The 18637-nt window shown below is 42.8% G+C and overlaps 1 protein-coding gene across 3 annotated transcripts in view; it reads left to right on the top strand.

Annotated features, from left to right (window-relative positions):
• The first annotated feature begins 4704 nt into the window (after positions 1–4704).
• SORCS1 (sortilin-related VPS10 domain containing receptor 1) overlaps positions 4705–18637 on the top strand; it is a 749465-nt gene continuing 735532 nt past the window's right edge. For 2 of the 3 annotated variants that reach the window (XM_006831326.1, XM_006831324.1), the window contains exon 1: positions 4705–5430. In XM_006831326.1, the coding sequence (XP_006831389.1) occupies positions 4873–5430 (558 nt within the window). In that variant the 5' untranslated portion in view covers positions 4705–4872. The remainder of the gene's footprint in view (positions 5431–18637) is intronic. The other variant, XM_006831325.1, reaches the window with a different exon arrangement.

The raw sequence follows: 18637 nt of genomic DNA, 5'->3' as shown, positions 1-18637 counted from the left end.
CCACGACACCTTTCTCCTGCCGAGTGCCTGCTGGTTCTTTTGTTAGTAACTAACACTACAAGAAAGGAGCTCTGGTAGCGTAGTGCTTATGAATCAGGCTGCGAACTGCAAGGTCAGCAGTTCGAAGCTACCAGCTGCTCTGCAGGAGAAAGATGAGGCTTTCTGCTCCCGTAAAGATTTACAGCCTCAGAAACCCTGTTGAGGGTCGCTATGGGTCAGAACCGACTCGATGGCACTTAACAACAACAACAACACTACAAGAGCTCGTATAAAATTCTTAAAATACTGTTTTTGGCAGGTAGTAAATATCTGAATTACAAAGTGTTAGCTACTAGGAGTTGTGTAGGTAGAGTTGCTACACATGTGTCTCAAAATCAGACAGACACTATTTACAGAGCGCTTACAATGAACCGCTTCCAATTGGTACTGAGGGAGGCATTGGGAGAGACTAGACAAGCAGATATGGTCCCTCCACACACATAGCTTTGCTTCAGATTATGAAAAAAAGGGAAGAGGGTGTTAACTAAAATAATAGGAGATGGTGATTATTCTAAAAATAAATTAATAAGAGACTGACAGAAAACGTGTTAGGAATTCTTTCTTTCTTTAGCTAGTGGTCAAGGAAAGTAAGTCTCTGTTAGAAAGCATATTTAAAATGGAGGCTTCAAAGAGAGGAATCAGCTATGTAATGGGAATGGAATGGGATTTCAGGTAGGTAAAATAGCATGTGCAAATGTCCTGAGGCGGAAAATAAATTGTTACCTTGGAGGAAGTGGTGGCCCAGAGTGGCTGGAGAATATATATATTGTTGTTAAGTGCTGTCGAGTTGGTTCTGACCCATAGCAACCCTGTATGGGACTACTCCCAACCTTGCAGTTCAAACGGCTTTGCAGTCTGGCGCATTAACCCACAGCGAGAGTATGTTTAAGGAGGGAGAATCCTGACAAATGTAATTGAGGAACGAGCAGGGCCTGACCCATACAGGCCTCAGAGGCTATGCTCACTCTGTCTGCTGTAACAAGTTAGTTACCAAAGAGTCTTAAGAAGTGGAAGGGATGATTTGCTTTATGCTTTTGAAAGACCACGTTTGCTGCTTTGTATGTAGGTGTCTGGACTACTAAAATCACGTATACCAATCAACCCATGGCTCCAAAAAGTACCTATTATCTATCAGTCTATATGACTCTGACTATAGTTAGTTATGGAGTCCTGGTAAGGAGATAAGCACTGGACTGAAAGGTCGGTTTGAACCACAAGGTCAGCAGTTCAAACTCACCAGTCGCTCCTCAGAAACCCTCCACAGGGTCGCTATGAGTCAAAACTGAATCAACGGCAGTTAACAACAACAATAATATAATTAGTTAGATGTTGTTAGTTGCCATCAAGTTGACGCTGACTGATGGCTACCTCTGTATAATTATGTTGTTCTTCGGTGTTGTCTAGTTGATTCTGATTCAGAGTGTCCCCATGTGACAGAGTTAGAATTTCCTCATTGGGTTTTCTTACCTTTAATCTTTACTGAAGCAGATTAGCAAATCTACATTTTGATCTTCTCTATGAAACGTCTTCTTGTTGCTTACTGTTACGTCATTGACGACTCGTGGCAACATCATGTATACAGAGAATATCTTCATCTGAACTTCATCTGCACTCCACAAGGTTTTCAGGACTCCTGGTGTGGCACTGTAGGATCAGTACTGGACTGTGAACCACAAGGTTGGCAGTTCAAACCCACTAGCTGCTCCGTGAGAATCCTATACAGGGTCGCTATGAGTCAGAACTGACTAGAAGGCACTTAACAACAACAACAATAAGGTTTTCAAGGCAGTGACCTTTTGGAAGCAAATTGCCAAGCCTTACTTCCTAGATGCCTCTGAGTGGTTTGCACTGCCAACGTTCTGGTTAGTAATCCACCATTCAACCATTTTTGTCACTCAGGAATCTATATAACAATTAAATATTTCAAAACATTCTATCATTTCATTTCTGCACAAAAATGGACTATTTTTCAGGTACTTGTACCCCTCTTTGAAGAAGACAATTGTAGAGAAAGGATGTGTTGTTAAGTGCCATCGGGTTGGTGTTGGCTCAGAGTTACCCTGGAGAAATGCTGGAGCTGAGCAATTGCAGATTAGAACAAACAGGAAGGAGGCTATTGGGCTAGTGAGAATGAGGAATGATAGCAGTTTAGAGCAGAGTGGTTTTAGACGAGATTTGAGGAATGTCTGCATATAAGACCCAGATTCTAGATACACAATTAAAGAGTCCTTAGCGCTGTGGGCTAAGGTGTCAGACTGCAAAGTCGTTTGAACTGCGAGGTCAGTGGTTCAATCTCACCAGCTTCTCCTTGGAAACCCTGTACAGGGTTGCTATGGGTCAGAATCGACTCAATGGCACTTAACAACAATAGGAATTTCAAAGCTATACTCTGATTGGTCCTTGATATTAATTATGTTCCTGAGACATTACTCATGCTTATTACTTTAATAAAAGTTGTTGGATTCCTTAGCGGAAGGTTGTATTAAAAACTTGTACCACATTCCTCCAGGATTAGCCTATTTCTTGAAGTCTTCTAGAAAAAAGGGATGGTTTAGGGATCTGTTGGTATTGACCTTTCTACTTTGTCAGAAAAGATCATTGAAGAACAGGTATAAAAGTAAAATACTTGTGCCAGATTTCTCCAGGAAGAGCGTCCATTTGAAGCAAACTAAGACACCCTGGAATGGCGCTGTTCGAGAAAAGGTTGGTTTGAACTGCAAGGTCTGCAGTTCAAACCCACCAGCTGCTCCTCAGAAACCCTATATACAGACTTGCTATGAGTTGGAACTGACTAGATGGCACTAAACAACAACAAACCCCAAAATCTGAAATTTTGTTTTGCAAAGTTTAAATGCATTAATTTCTTCATTTCTTGTTTGGTTTTTCCAGTCCTAAATCCAGATAGGAAATTATTTGGGTTCCGGCTTTTAACCTGGTCTCTTCTTTTAGAGGAATTCCCACACACTTATCCAGACTGGAAAGGAGGTTAGCAGGACAGAGATAGAAAACATTAAGCAAAGGATGCTGCAAAGCTTTGAAAACCTTTCTGAAGAGGAAAACAGCTGCCCTGGGCTTTGACAAAGAGCATTTGCAATTTTGGGAGGAGGAAAGACCTCTGGCTCTCTTCTCTTCTGGAGGCCACAGCTTGCCAGAGTCTGTCCTTCTTAGGTGGGTACAGGACTGGATAGGGAAGGGGAGCCTGTCTCCTTTAATAACAAACGGGGCCCTCTTTGTCCTTTGAGGTGCTGAAGCTTATTGACTGAAAAACCTGCCCTCCTATCGTTGGCATTTTTCTTCGACTTCATAGAACAGTAATTTAGACAGTCTTTTTATGGCGCCACTCTGGGTATGAGAGGCTTCTCTAGGAAAACATCAAGAAGTTTCATGAATTTGGGAGAAATGATCTATTATAAAAAGATGTATAGGAGCTTCAAGATATTTCAGGCGTTAGAAGCAAACTGTCTACTTGAAAAAGGCTTGGGTTTTGAGAAATTTTTTCCCCTTTAATTTTCAAAGCCTACTACCTATCTTAATCTGAACTTCTGAACAGTAGCAGGGGAGTTGGGTTTGACAGAGATTATAATTTTTGAATAGAAAGAATTTGAAAGGTCATCTAATGCAACCATTTAGTTTTACAATTTAGGAAGGTGACTTATCAGAGGTTACAAAGAAATTAATGACAGAACACCCCTGACCTCTCACCTCAACAGCCTTGACATTGCATTGCTAAGAGTGCTAATTAGGCATGTGGACTAGGTACCAACTGGATCAAGGAAAATATAGCTCCCTGCTTCCTTTCCGTATTGTTTGAAATGTAAATATAAAAGTATTTATTCAATGGCTGAGTTACTGACTATAGTATACTGTATAAGCTATTGTATAAGGCACCGTCCCAAACACTGGAGATAAAATAACAAAGTAAACAGGGTCACTTCTTCCAAGTCCTCACAATTTGGTCTTCCTTTCCTCAGGACAGGAAGTCTTTTAGGAAGCTCAGAAAACACTTAAGGGATATTTCAGATGAAGAGCGTGCTCTTTTAAATGGGATTAAGTGCAGGGAGAAGGGGTTCAAACAGAGTGCTTTAGGAGGCCAAGAATCTGTATTTTTTGAACATGTAATTGACAGAGGACCCCCTCCCTTTCTGCCCCCAGCTCCCTTAATTACATCACTTTCAGCTGCCGCCTTTCCGGGATCTCCCCCGGCCAGACATACAGGCTGTGCTCTGGTAAGGTCAAAATGCCAACGCACAGAGACTAAGGCAGGGAATGAGAAGGAACCCATCCACCCTAAGCTCCTGTACTGGAAAAAGCCAGAGACAGAGAAGAAAAAAGACAGTAACGGAGGCTGAGTGAAATAATAAAGGAGGAATAGGGAACCCCTGACACTGTGGCGTGGCGGTCCTGGCGCCCGCGGCCGGCCGCCCCCGGGGGAGGAGCGCGCGGACTCAGCGCGGGGGACCGGCGGCCGCGGGGGCGCAGAGCAGGCGGCAGCGGCGGCGCCTCCAGTCCCGCAGCCCGGGAGAGCAGCGCAGCTCGGAGCGGGACGCGGCCGTGGGAGCCTAGCAGCGCCCGCCTCCTGCCCGCGCCGCCCGCGCCCCTCCGCCCGCGCCTTCAGTTGGGCTCCACCCCCGCGCGGCGGCGGCTCCTTCGTCCGAACCGCGCTCGGCACCAGCCCAGCCCGGGCAGCGGCCGCCACCTGCCTGCCGCCGCCCGCCCCGCAGCGGCCCAACTTGCATGGAGTTGGGGTCCTGAGCGCCTGCTTCACGCCGGTCCGCGTAGAGCCCGCACCGCCCCCTCTGGGCCGGGACCCCTCTGCATCCTCGCCGCTCCGCGATGGGAAAAGTTGGCGCCGGCGGCGGCTCCCCAGCCCGGCTGAGCGCGCTCCTTACCGGCGCGGGGCTCTTGATCCTCTGGGCCCCGGGCGTCTGCAGCGGCGATTCCTGCTGCCCCCCGCCGCACCCTGGCTCCTCTCGTCACTGGGCCCCAAATCCAGGGGGTTACCCTCCCCAGGGACTGCAAGGTAGGGCCCCTGCCACGCCCCTACCCTTCCTTAGGCGTCCCCTGTTCTTAGTGGCCCCCGGGGACAGAGCGCTTGCCCTGGAGCAAGCCGGGGGCACTGGGTTGTCGATGGAGGGTGATGCGCGCTCCGGTCGGAGGAGACGGAGCGGAGCGGATTCCGAGAAGGCTGAACGCGGAGAAGGCGCGAGTCGGAGTGCCCGGGGAGTGCTAAGGGATGGAGGGCAGCAGAAGCCAGGGACTCCGGAGCGGGATCCGGACAAAGCCACCCGCTTCCGGATGGAAGAGCTGCGACTGACCAGCACCACGTTTGCACTGACCGGCGACTCAGCACACAACCAAGCTATGGTCCATTGGTCTGGCCACAACAGCAGCGTGAGTAGAATGGGACTCCTGGTCAAGGGGTGAATGGTGGAAGGGGTTAAAGCCCTGTAGTATGATGGAAGGAGGAGGGGGAATGTGGCTCCTGGACACGAGGGATACCCTAAACCGAAGTCTTGGCTGCCCTCATTCCCCAGGAGTTATTCTTGGCTACCAGTAGACCTACCTTCACCCCAGAACCTTACTACCACCTTCCAAGTCGTATCTCGACCCTGATGAAAGATGCAAACAGCACTGAAATCCGGTTTTCTCGGTTCTGCATTAGTGTGTGAAACAGAAGATTTTGTAGTTAAAGGATTCAGGATATGGGGGCAAAAGGGTTAAATTTTCACACAGGCTGGCATTCCCTCAAGTGACTTTCCCTTTACTTGGTAGACTTACTCACCAGCTCAAATCAGATCAAGAAGACATATTTGTAGGCTTTATAGTCTGTTTTATGCAGGGCTCCTAACAACTCCTTCCCCACAGGGGAGGAGAACTGCAGTAGACAATAGGCGCCCTTAGTGTATTCCCTGTTTCTGGGGACCAAGTGGCTGCAAGTTTCAGGGCGGGAACACTCCAGCATCATCTAATAGCACTAGGGAGTGTGCTTTGAGAGCTGGGACTTTCCAGCCTGTGAATGAACGGTTGTTCTCCAGCATGAGTAGTCCCAGAAAGATCAGCTATAACCCAAGACAACAATTGCCTGTTTCCCCCATGGTCTGACCTTCTCTAGTGAATGGCATGTATAAAGACTGGCTCTCCCGTTATGGAGGGAGGAAGGTGGTCTCTGGATTACAGAATGCTGAGAGTACAAATTGAGGTGGACATCTATGCTTTCGCCAAGTCAGGGATGGTTTTCGATTTGCTACATGTCTGCAATCTGTCAGAGCCACTCCAATTTCTACTAAGCCTAGAAACTTCAAGGAGCTGAAATAGTTAAGAACCAGCTCAGATGGTGACAACTGAAGACAACGTGAAAGTGTAGAAAGTTCTCTTGGCAGATGACAAGAGCATTAAAACCAAGGCTTGGCAATTGAAGACAAATAATAAAAATAATAATAAAAGTTGGGGCTTCTATCAGGAAATCTCCTAGGACCTTCCACAGTGCTTTCAGTTGTGAGGTAACTGTCAGAAACCTTCACAGAGTTGTGCCACTTTACTGAGTTGTGCCCATTGTTAGTTTCCTTTCAATAAAAGTTGTGAACATTTAAAAAAAGATAATAGTCTATCGTTATGGATTTTCTCAGGTACAAAGACAGAAATTGTGCTAAGGAAAATCAGGATAATAGTATTTTGTGTTGATGTCTCAAGCCTGAGAGCACTGGCAGGTTTTCCTACAATTCGGCATTCATGAGAGAGACTGTGGTTTTATATGGTTCTCAGGAGTGGTTTAATCAAATAATTGAAGTAGAAATTCCTTCCATTCAAGTTCTAGGGACCTTTGCCCTTATTCCCTACCTTAACTATCATATCTTTCATATCATAACCATGAATATTAAGCCTCCAATTTGAGCCTGAATCTTCTTTAACTGATTGAATAACTTTCTCATTGCTTTCAGTGATTAACTTAAAGCTTCTGGCTTTAAAAGGAGATTTTAAACACATCAAATATGTTAGATCTTCTTATATTCAGAAGCAAAGGACCTTGGACTCAAAATATTCTGGCTTTTAATATAATTCAGACTGTAAAATATCACTCACCCGTTAGACCTCTGCTGTAGTTCATCATCTCTTAAAAGATCTTGGAAAGAGTGAGAAAAAGAGAGTACATCTTTGGCAAATTTGAAACTCCTTTTAAGAAATGGCGCCAGATCCAGTGAGGTCTTTCTCCCTCTCCTCTTCTCCCCCACCCCCAGTGGTGTTTATAATCCCAGTGGGGTTTACTGGGACCAGGGTGAAATACAAGGAAATCAGAGACAGTGCTGGGCATAACCAAGAAGGTGAATGCACAAGGTAAGAGCACCCAAATCATGTGAACTAATGAAATCGACACTCTCTAAACTCTCACATTACTTAAGGAGACCCCCTGGCGCTTTCCACATTCACACACATCCCCCCCCCCCCAGTATATACATATAGATTGTGGAAGAAGAGAGACCATCTTTATCCTGGTCCTCCAAAGCTGACCCTATTTATAGGTCCAGGGTGCATAGGAGACACAAAGTTAAAAATATTTTTAAATGAAGGGGAGGCAGAAAGAAACTTGTTGTAATTCTGTGGCATGAAAAAACTGAGTGGAGATCTGAGTTCTAGGTCTACTGATGTGTGGGTGACCTTGTCAAGTGGATCACACTGGGAGTGTGAATTTCTTCACCTCTCAAGCTTGTCTGATTAATTACAGAGAATTTCATGCCAAGATGTACATAAAAGGTACAGTTTGACTGTAAAGTTCAGCGCACCTGTGTAACTCTCATTCCAGGGCACTCTACTTTTCCCCAGAGCAGGAAATCAGCTCATCTACACCTGAAGACATGATTGGGGGCTCTCACCTTGCCATTTTATAAACATCCTCCTTCATAAAGCTATGGGCCATCCCCTTGATGCCACAGGCAACTCCCAGCCTCTGGATTTGCCCCACCTTTAGCTGAAGGGCCACTGATTACAATCATACCTGCATTAAAGGTGCAAATGTATGGTAATTAGAGCCTGCCTGTCAAGCTTCTGAGGGATTCTAGATAGTTCTCTCACTTCCTGTGGTTCTCTTTCCTGCCCCCTCCATGGTTGGACTTGTGCAGTTGTGTAAAGACATGACTTCCTACCTCAGCCGTGGGTGTGCTGTGATTCCTCTATTCTGCAGTCTTCTTGATGGAAACCGTTGGTGGAACACCTGGGGGGATCTTTTGGCATGAAAGGTGCTGGCTATGAATCATTTGTCATGAGCCTGGTGTCATATGCAAGAACATATTGTTCCTACCCTACTCATCTGAGACATGCTGTGCTCTGGTCTAAATTTATGTAGTAATCTTAGTGTGTTAAAAAATATAGATTTGTTTGTGTGTGTGTGTGTGTTTGTGTGTGATATGTGCATGTTTATTCCTTTATTTCCAAGAAATTTCTAAATGCTATGCACATTAATCCTTTAAAATACTTGTTGGTAGGTTGCAAGTGTTAATAACTCTTTATGTATATATTTTTTGCTGGAGTTAATTTGAAGAATTCAGTTGATTACTCTGTCCCATTCTCACTGGCAATAGCTTTATAAGAATTGTTAATAGAAACTTTAACTTACATTTTGCCACTCTTAGCTTTGTTGTTGTTGTTGTTAAGTGTCTTCGAGTCGGTTCCGACCCATAGCGACCCTGAACAGGGTTTCCGAGGCTGTAAATCTTTACAGGAGCAGAAAGCCTCATCTTTCTCCCGTGGAGCAGCTGGTAGTTTCGAACTGCTGACCTTAAGGTTCGCAGCCCCATTCATAATCACTACGCTTATTAAAGAGCATGGGGGTCTGATGGATTTCAGTGGATTTCTTTGCCTTTAGGTGTTCTGAGACTTGACACTTGCCATCAACTTTGGTGACTAACCTGAGTCCCAGTCTGTGCTGAGTTTTCCGATAAATGCCTTACATTTGTCATATTACTTAATTTTGTTGTGACTAGTATTATGAAAGGGAGTCCTCGTAGTATAGCGGGTTATGCATGGGGCTTCTAAACTCAAGGTCACAAGTTCAAATCCACCATCCACTCCATGGGAGAAACATAAAGATATCTGCTTCCGTAAAGATTCGGAAACCCTATACAGGTACGCATTGAGTCAGAACTCACTTTCCAGCACACAGCAGCAGCAGTATTATGAAGTCCTGGTGTAGCACTGTAGGATAAGCACTGGACTTCTAACTGCGATGTGAGTTGTTGTGAGTTGGAACCCATTCGATGGCATGTAATAAGGACAGCACAGCAACAGCAGTGTTCTAATGCAGAGCCCTGATAATGCAGTGGGTAGGGTCTCAACTGCTAACTGGGAGGATGGCCGTTCTAATCCACTAGCTGCTGCTGTGTAGGAGAAAGATGTGGCAGTCTGGTTCCCTAAAGATTTACAGCGTCAGAAACCCGATAAGACAGTTCTTTGTGATCAGGAGGGTCACTGTGAGTCAGAATGGGTTCCACTACAGTATCTATGGGTAGTATTATCATTCCTGTTACACAGAGGAGGAAACTGAAGCTCCACTAAGCTACATAATTTGCCAAGAGGATGTAGGAGGTCAGTGGCAAAGCAGAGGATAGAACTCAGAGAGATCTGTATAGAATAACTTGTCCTATAGACTTTCAGGTTGTTGTTGTTAAGTGTTGTCTAGTTGGTTCCAATCCACAGCAACACTGTATAGGGTTTCAGAGGAGTGGCTGGTGGGTTTGAACTGCTTACCTTGGGGTTCAAACTAACCTTGCAGTCCAGTGCATTATCGTGTAGCAAAACCACATCAGGACTCCATAGACTTTTAGGTAGAACAGAAAATTCAGACCTTTTGGCATCTGTATTTCAAATACTTCTATCTTGGGTGGATTTCAGAACATGGTGGGAGGAGTGTATATGGTTAGCTGGAAACTTCATCTCTCTATAGTCAAGAAAGGACTTTTGTGCCTGTCACATGCACGCCTTACCTTAAGTAGTGATTTAGTTGTTCTGTTTCCCACCCACTTCTTCATCTTTTAGGAGACATGGAATCTGCACCAGGTGATTCATTGAGCGTGAGGTAACCTGCAATCATTCAGCTTTCAGATCTGTTGTTCTTCAGTAATAGATTCTTTTTCTGTGGTAACAGCAAATTCTGATTGTATAGAGAGATTGGATATGAACACGACTTGATATATTTTAATTTTTTTTTTTTAAGTAAAATGCTTAAAGATTTTAGCAAGCCCACATAATTACTTCTCTGATCTGTTGTTTCATGCTATTAACCAAAGCAAACTGTGCTGTGGCAGGAGGAAAGAAGCAGGTTGGGAAACAGATATTTAAGTTCCTATCATAGCTTTCCTGCTGACCAGCATGCGACTTGGAGCATCATAGTTAGTACTGTTTTTACAGGGTTTGTTCCTGAAGATTTGCCATGTATGCTCTGTGGACGGTGCATAGTAGTTACTCATTGAATAATAATCCGAGTGTTTGTTTGAAGGAAGATTCCCACCTGCCAGTCAAAAATCATGGGTTCTAGTTGTGGAGGTACACAAAAATTAGATCTATAGTCATAACATTTTGAAATTTATTGCTTCAATTTCACCATCCATACATAACTCTATACTGATAGACTGGAGTACCATCGCAAGCTTGAAATTAATGTAATTGTTGATGCAGTGCTATGTTTATATGTGCGGATAGTGCAGGGGATAGAGAGATGGCATATTGGCCAAGACCCTGGACCTTTGAGCAGGCCTTGTACTGCACATGACTGTTCCTCTTCCCATGGCTCATGTGCATACTTACTCTCAGGACCTTCAGATATTGTAGATATAAGCGGGCTATCCTTTCAATTTATGTACGTGGATTTTCAGAATAAGATAGTTTATTTGGTATCTTTTATCTCATCTTCATGTTAATAATCTTATTTTAAGACAAAAACAAAAGGTTTAATCTGGGTCGGAATCGACTCGATGGCACTTAACAACAACAACAAATCTAAGATTGGCCTATAAAAATACCTTAGATATTTAATAGGATTCTATTATTGTTGTTGTTAGGTGCCATCGAGTCGGTACCAACTCATAGTGACCTTATGCACAACTGAATGAAACACTGCCCGATCTTCAATATGATAAATTAATGTGACTGTTGACTCTGAATTTTTTTATTTAAAGGGACACTGGAAACTTCAGAGACATGGGTATGAAATTTTAAGAATAATTAAGTTTATTTATAACATAGAGGTTACGAATTGGGCTGTGAACCACAAGGTCAGCAGTTTGAAACTACCAGCAGTTCCGTGGGAGAAAGACGAGACGTTCTGCTCCCGTAAAGATTTATAGCCTCAGAAACCCTGTGCAGGGTCACTATGAGTTGGAATTGACGCCACGGTAATTAACAACAACAACAACAACAATAAGATTAATAATTGCTTACATTTAAGAAGTGGATTTCATGTAACCTGTTGGCATAGAGATTACTGTTCTGGGTTCTTAACAGGAAGATTGGCAGTTGGAATCCACCAGCCGTTCTGCTGGGGAAAGATGTGGCAGTTCGCTTCCATAAAGATTACAGTTTTGGAAACACTTTGGGGCAGTTTTGCTTTGAGTTACAATTGACTCATTGATGATGTTTTTTGTTTTTGTTTTTTGGGTTTGTCTTTTGTTTTCACTGTGTGCAAGCAAGTTGCTAAGAACTTTATGTAAGGTGTCATATTTACTTTAAATTCTATAAATATTTATTGAGTTTCTAATATGTGTCAGGCACTGGTGAAAGGGATATGTATTGACTAGTTCATACATGGAGACCTGGTGTGGCGCTGTGGGTTAATGTGCCAGATTATAAGGTCGGTAGTTCAAGCTTACCAGATGCTCCTCGGAAACCCTATACTGGGCCACTATGGGTCGGAAATGACTTGACAGCACTTAACAACAACAACACTTAACAACAACAGTGCATGCATATTAAAAGAAATCACCTCTGCCTTCTAAGAGTATTCAGTCTTAAACCCAGGGAATCCTCCTAAGAGGATAGCAACCCTGTATTGGGTGTCTGAGGAGTAGCTGGTGAGCTTGAACCACCGACCTTGTGGTTCAAACAGCTTTGAAGTCTGGTGCATTAGCCCACAGCGCCACACCAGGACTTCAAGAGGCGTTCTTGGTAGGGGGTACACATTGATATTGGAGCTCAGAGATGGATGGATATCATTTGGCTGGAGTGGTCTTCAAACTTTACTGCAGAACTAGAGTGTCAATTGAATCTTAAAATGTGGGATGGATTTTAAAAAAGAGATGGCAATATTCCAAGAATATTTTGAGCTGAAAAGATGATATAAGTATATAAGTAAAGTTAAAATTCCTAAGTCTTTAGGAAATGAACCCACTTTAAATAAAAAAAAAATATATGCAATTATTCTTCAATCTTAGAAAACACTTCAAAAATAAGATTTAAAGAAAATATGCGTACATCAATCGCTTAGTGAGTTGTGTGTTCTGTTTTCTCAGCCTTATCGGAAAACAAAAACATAAGCGGTCACTTTTGTCATTGTTCTTATTTGCACATTAAATCTCAACTAGGGATCTTCATTGTTTCATGGTTTACCTTGGCATTTCCCACACTCAGAGTTTTCACAAAAATACTTTTGTTGTTCCTAAATTCTTGCTCATAAATATCACTTACCAGGCTACCTGGTACATAAATTAATTGTCCTGCTTGTCAGTTTATGTGAAGTCATTAAACAAGTAAAATATCTGTCCTGTCTTTGAATCTGTCTCAATTCCTGTCCATCATCTTTGGCTAGAAAGTGTGGAGAAAGCACCTGCGTCTACTGGAAGGAACACTGCCAAAGAAATCTTTGTAGTGGCCAAAGGTGATGGTAGAGAACATGTGGGGTCTGCTTTGGGAGGAGCCAGACCCACAGAAGTGTGTCAGAGTCATTCCTGAGGAGCGTGGGCACAGCTCAGATCGGATAGATGCAATAGACGAATGGTTGGCTAGAAGGATGACAGATACTCACTGTGCAAGATTTATAATGAAAGAGCAGAGCTAGTTCTAAAACAGAGGTAGGTAACCCTACATGAAATTTCACACATGCATACAGATAGCGTGCCTTTTTCTATAGAACTCCTGAATGTTGTTACACTCCCTTGAGATTTGCTAGAGCCCTTTTCCTCTTTCAAACTGCTTCAGTTTTCAAAGATTGGGAAACTGCTTCTATCACTAATGTTTTAGTCTCACCACAGTCCTAAGCAAAAGGAAGGCACTTTTTTTTTCTTTTTTTTTTTAACATTCCTTGGATGTGGAAATCAAGACATTTCTATTAGGAAATTATATGACTGATTCTTGGTTTTGCCCAGTGTTATCTTGCAACAGGACTCCTGGTGTGGTGCTGTAGCATCAGTACTGGGCTGCGAACTGCAAGGGCAGCAGTTCAAACCCACCAGCTGCTCCTCAGAAACCTTATACAGGGTTGAGTCAGAACCAGCTTGACAGCACTTAACAACAGCAACCTTGCCTCAGGCATGAGGTAGAACACAGCTGCATCATGGCCTCATGGTTTCCTGGTACTGTGAACCTGTGTCCACTATGTCATTATAGGAGGACATATATATATATATTGAGTGTTGTTAAGTGCCGTCAAGTCAGTTCCAACCCATAGAGACCCTGAACAGGGTTTCCAAGGCTGTAAATCTCTACAGGAGCAGAAAGCCTCAACGTTCTCCCACGGAACAGCTGGTAGTTTCAAACTGCTGACCTTGCAGTTTGCAGCCCGATTCTGTAACCACCAGAGATCCTTATATTGAGTGTAGAGCTCCTGATTTCTAGGTTCCGCTGGGCTTCAGTGAAAGTTCTCATCAAAAGTCATGTGCATGGCATTTTTAAACCCACTAAAAAGTGGCCTTAAAGAGATATGATTGAATTTTTGGGCGTAAGTACCCAACAGTAACCCATTTCTGTGTTCTGCTTCTGATAGACTTTGGAGATGAAATTACTAGTGGTGAGTTATTGCAGGACAGGGTAGGGGATGGGCAGGTACTAGAGCTACCTTTCTTCCTATTTGTCTTGTGCAGATTAAATCTCACTAAACAAAGTTACTAAAGGTAGTTTCCATCAAGGGAACCTCTAATGTCAACAGTGGGGAAGTCAACCTGAGAAGTCGGAGGAACACCTTTTGATACTAATGGAGTTTCATATGCTGAAGGATTGTGATCCAGTCACCAGTTACTATCGTTCACTGTTGCTAACTTTGGTGGGGCTAGCCTTTGCTGAACCACAGGCAAAACTCTCTATAACCAGATAAGACACATTGGTAATCAAAGAAGAGCCTCTTACAATAGCAATATAAATAATCATCAATTTAATATGTAGCTTTATGGAGGTGTCTAGAATGTTACCACATTATTTTGCTTAATCCCCACAATATTCTTACAGACTTGACTTTATTAGCCTTTCTGACACCATGAAAATGAGACTCCAAGGCATTTAAACACTTGCCCAAGATCCCACAGCTAGAAGGTGAAGGAGATGGGACTGGATTATTGTCCTTTAGGGTACCAAGGCTCTTCCTGTTACATCTTGCTGCTCCTTATTAAGGGTTTATTTTTAAATTCCTAGGAACTTAAAAGTTATCTAATGTCATGATTCTTATCAGTGCAGAGGATGGTAGGAGAGTTCTTGGCACGGGCAGCCCATCTCTGGGCTCTCACTTCCATACCACCCTGTTCTCAGGTCACTCATGGGCTGTGCTTGTTTTGATGGTAAGCTGCTGTTGGTGCAACTTGATCAAAGTCCTCACCTCTGTCCATCCTCATGCCTGGCTCGCCTGAAGTTATTAATATATGGTGTCTTGTTATCCGCCAAGGATGTATGGGATGTGCTGTTAGTTTCTCCCTGCTGGCTAATGACCCTAGAGTGACCAGGTGGGTAACTTGTGCATTTTGTAAAGAATGCACTAATAGGAATTGTGATAACAGACAACTAGATAATCATGTTGTGCCCTGGAGGCAAGGGACTGAAGCCTGTAGCCATCTTCTAATTAGAGTGACAGGGACTGTTGGTACTTAAAATCATCTGCCATCAATCCTTTGCTCCAGGGCTTATGTGGGGGTTAAAAGTGAAAGGCCTTCCCTTGTCTCAGTACTTTCCAGCACCTTCTCTTGGTTGGAATCATTAAAGAGAAAATGCCTATTTGGGGCACATAGTCTTTTACCATGGTTTAGAAACCTCCCCGGTCCTTTCTTCTGTTGTGTTGAACAGATAGATTCTTAAGTGGGCAACTATGAGCTTTCTTATAGGTGCTCAGGGCAGTGTTTCTCAAAGTAGAGCCTTACAAGTACCTGCTTTGATTCACCTGATAGAGGTGCAGAGACCAGAAAGTGTTTAATAAGCTGTCTAGTCCTGTAGAATAAACCTTGGCCTGCTAACTGCAAGGTTGGTGGTTCAAACCCACCAGCAACTCCTCAGAAACCTTCCTCACTATGAGTCAGAACTGAAGAGAAGACACATAACAACAGGGATTCTGAATCAATTTCTCTTGAGTTGGTTCTAACTCATAGTGATCTAATTATTGTGCACATAGATAGGAGTCCTGGTGGGGCCCTGTGGGTTAATGCGCCAGACTACAAAGCTGTTTGAACTGCAAGGTCGGCGGTTCAAGCTCACCAGCTGTTCCTCGGAAACCCTAAAGAGGGTTGCTGTGGGTCGAAATGGACTCGACAGCACTTAACAACAACAACAACATAGATTTTCCAGTGGTTGGTTGGTTGTTTGGCTAATCCATTCTGAAATACTAGTTTTAGTTATCCAGCTTTTAAAAAACGTTTTGTTGTGAATTGAGTGAAGATTTACAGACAAGATCTTCAGTTTTACATTCAACAGATTATACACGTCTTTGTTTCATTTTTATGATTACAACCCCCTCCCTGCAACTAGAGTTATCTGACTTCCTCCCTGTGGTTCTAATGGTTGATTTCTTAAAGTAAATTGCCAGACCTTTCATCTGAGGTGACTCTTGGTGGATTCAAACCTTCAACCTTTAGATTAATAGCCCAGCATGATAATCATTTACATCACCAGGAACTCCAAGAAAATCATTTGCCTAAAATTTACATGGGAGTGTTCAGCTCTATATAGACCCCTTGGGGTGTTTGTACAATTTGTTTTATTTTTCCCATGGAGCGCCAAACCCCATAGATTCCAACAGCCTCGCAATGGAAATTGTAACCCCAATAGGGAACAACCTGTGAAAGGCTCTGTAGGACAGTAGAGTGGTGATGATATGGGTCAACACCCAGTCCTCCAGGTGAGGTAGCAAGCCTTTCTGTCATGGGGATATTTCTATCGTAGAACGTATTCTAGGGACTGCTTCTTTCTGGCTGTCCACACAACCATGGGCAAGACACATCTTAATTCATTGAAAAGGGTACATGACTTTTAAATATAGCATAATGGTTAGTGGTTAGTTGAATCCCTGCATCTGCCATTTATAATGGGAACATGAACAATTAACTTTGAAACTCTGCACCAAATTTTCTTTACCTGTAAAATAGAAATGATGATTTTAATAGGTTGTTGGAAGGATAAGGGACAAACTTGATTATTAAAGTATTTATAAAGTAGCATTTGGCAGGTAGTAAGCAGTTCTGGTGTGGTGCTCTGAGTTCATGTGCCAGACTGCAGAGCCATTTGAACTGCAAGGTGTACGGTTCAAGCTTACCAGCTGCTCCTTGGAAACCCTATACAGGGTCGCAGTGGGTCAGAACTGATTCAACTGCAATTTCACAAGAACAACAAAGCAGTCGTTTAGGGTGGCTCTTAGCATGATTGTTGATATTGCCATCCTTTTGTTTATAGTGAAATTCATAGTAATAATGCCCAAACACAGGAGGTCTGGTGTGGCGCTGCGAGCTAATGTTAATGTGTTGGATGGCAAAGCCTTTTAAACCTCAAGGTTTGTGGTTCAAGTTCACCAGCCACTTCTTAGAAACCCTATATAGGGTCACTATGGATTGGAACCGGCTCAATGGCACTTAACAACAATAGGAGGGTGAGAAGCATAGTGGATTAGAGTTGGGTTGTAAGGTCAGCAGTTTGAATCTACCAGCTGTTCTCCCATAAAGATTTATAGCCTTGGAAACCCTAACAAGTTCGCAACCAAGCTCAAAAAGATACCTGTAATGTGTTACTCAACACCTGACTTCTGTTTCTATATTTTTGTTCTTTTACTCGATTTCCATTTTCTTATATTTGAAGGTGAGGTTCTTATTCTTTGGGGCAGCCCACTCAACATCTCTAGCTGTTTGTACATCATTGTTGTTACTAAGTGCCATCAAGTCGGTTCCAACTCATAGCGACCCTGTATATGATCATAATCACTTATTAAATATTTGCTTTTTTATTTGTTTCCTTGGGAGAAATGATTTTCACATGGCATAAACAACTGGTGACCTTCTGCATATATGCTGTAAAAAGATAGATTATACATTTCTTGAATTAGGTAGGTAACTTTCTACAAAATACTAGAGAAAAAAACAAACGAAAACAGATTGCAAACTTGTATAAACATAAGCCCCTGAGGGAGGATATTTTTTCTCTTTGTTCCTGGATAGATCCCTTGTCCCTAGAAATGTACCTGGCACATAATAGAAGCAAGCTACATATATTTCTGGATCATTGTTTTCTATGAAATTCCACTTTTTTTCAAAAAAGGGACATAATTATGAAAATCTAAGAAAAGTATTCCTCAAAACATTTGCCTGAAGTTATGACTGAGTGTAGGCATTGCACGCTGTATTTTGGGTTTTTTTGTTGTTTTTCTTTTCCATTTTGTTGGCCCTCATATTTCATTGTTTCTCAGTAAACATGTATTACTTGACTTATTTATTTAAATTATTTGAAAAAAGGAAAAAAAAAAAAAGATTAAGATGGCTTGTGACCTTGGGTTCATTAAAAATTAATTTCAGGTAACTGAACTAGGTGTGGCGCTGTAGGATAAGAACTGGATTACTAACTACAAGGATGGTGGTTCAAACCCACCAGCTGCTCATTGGAAACCCTATGCAGGATGGCTATGGGTCAGAATTGACTCAAAAGCACTTAATAATGAAAACAATGTAACAAAGTAGGGGGCGGAAGAAGAGGAGCTCACAGTCAAGTTGCCTGCTTTGTGTCCATTGGGAGACAGAGTTAGTGCCCAGGATTTTGCTAAGCAGAAAGATCACTCTGCTTCTCTCTATTGGGTCAACAGCACCAGGTGCTACAAGACCTTTGGTTAAGCATCTACCTATAGATTCCAGAGACAGACAGAGAGAAAGAACTGGGAGTAATTTCCCCACTTTGACTGCACCTCCTAGAAATTCTAATGACCTCCAGTCCCCAGTAAAGGAGAATGAATGTATTTCAATTTATGCAGTCTGAAATTGACCAAACATTCCATCAAGATTCTTTGATAATTACTGCTGATTGGAATGCAAAAGTTGGAAACCAAACAAGAGGATAAGTAGTTGGAAATAATGACCTTGGTGATACAAAAGACTAAGGATATCTATCGTCATTGGAAGGAAATACCTTTATTTCAACAGTACACATGGACTTGTCAGTTGGAATACAC

Source organism: Chrysochloris asiatica, unplaced genomic scaffold (assembly GCF_000296735.1).
Source record: "Chrysochloris asiatica unplaced genomic scaffold, ChrAsi1.0 scaffold00003, whole genome shotgun sequence".
NCBI classification, from domain to species: domain Eukaryota; kingdom Metazoa; phylum Chordata; class Mammalia; order Afrosoricida; family Chrysochloridae; genus Chrysochloris; species Chrysochloris asiatica.
The sequence above is the reverse complement of the archived record's forward strand: the minus strand, read 5'-3'. Positions and strand labels throughout refer to the sequence as shown.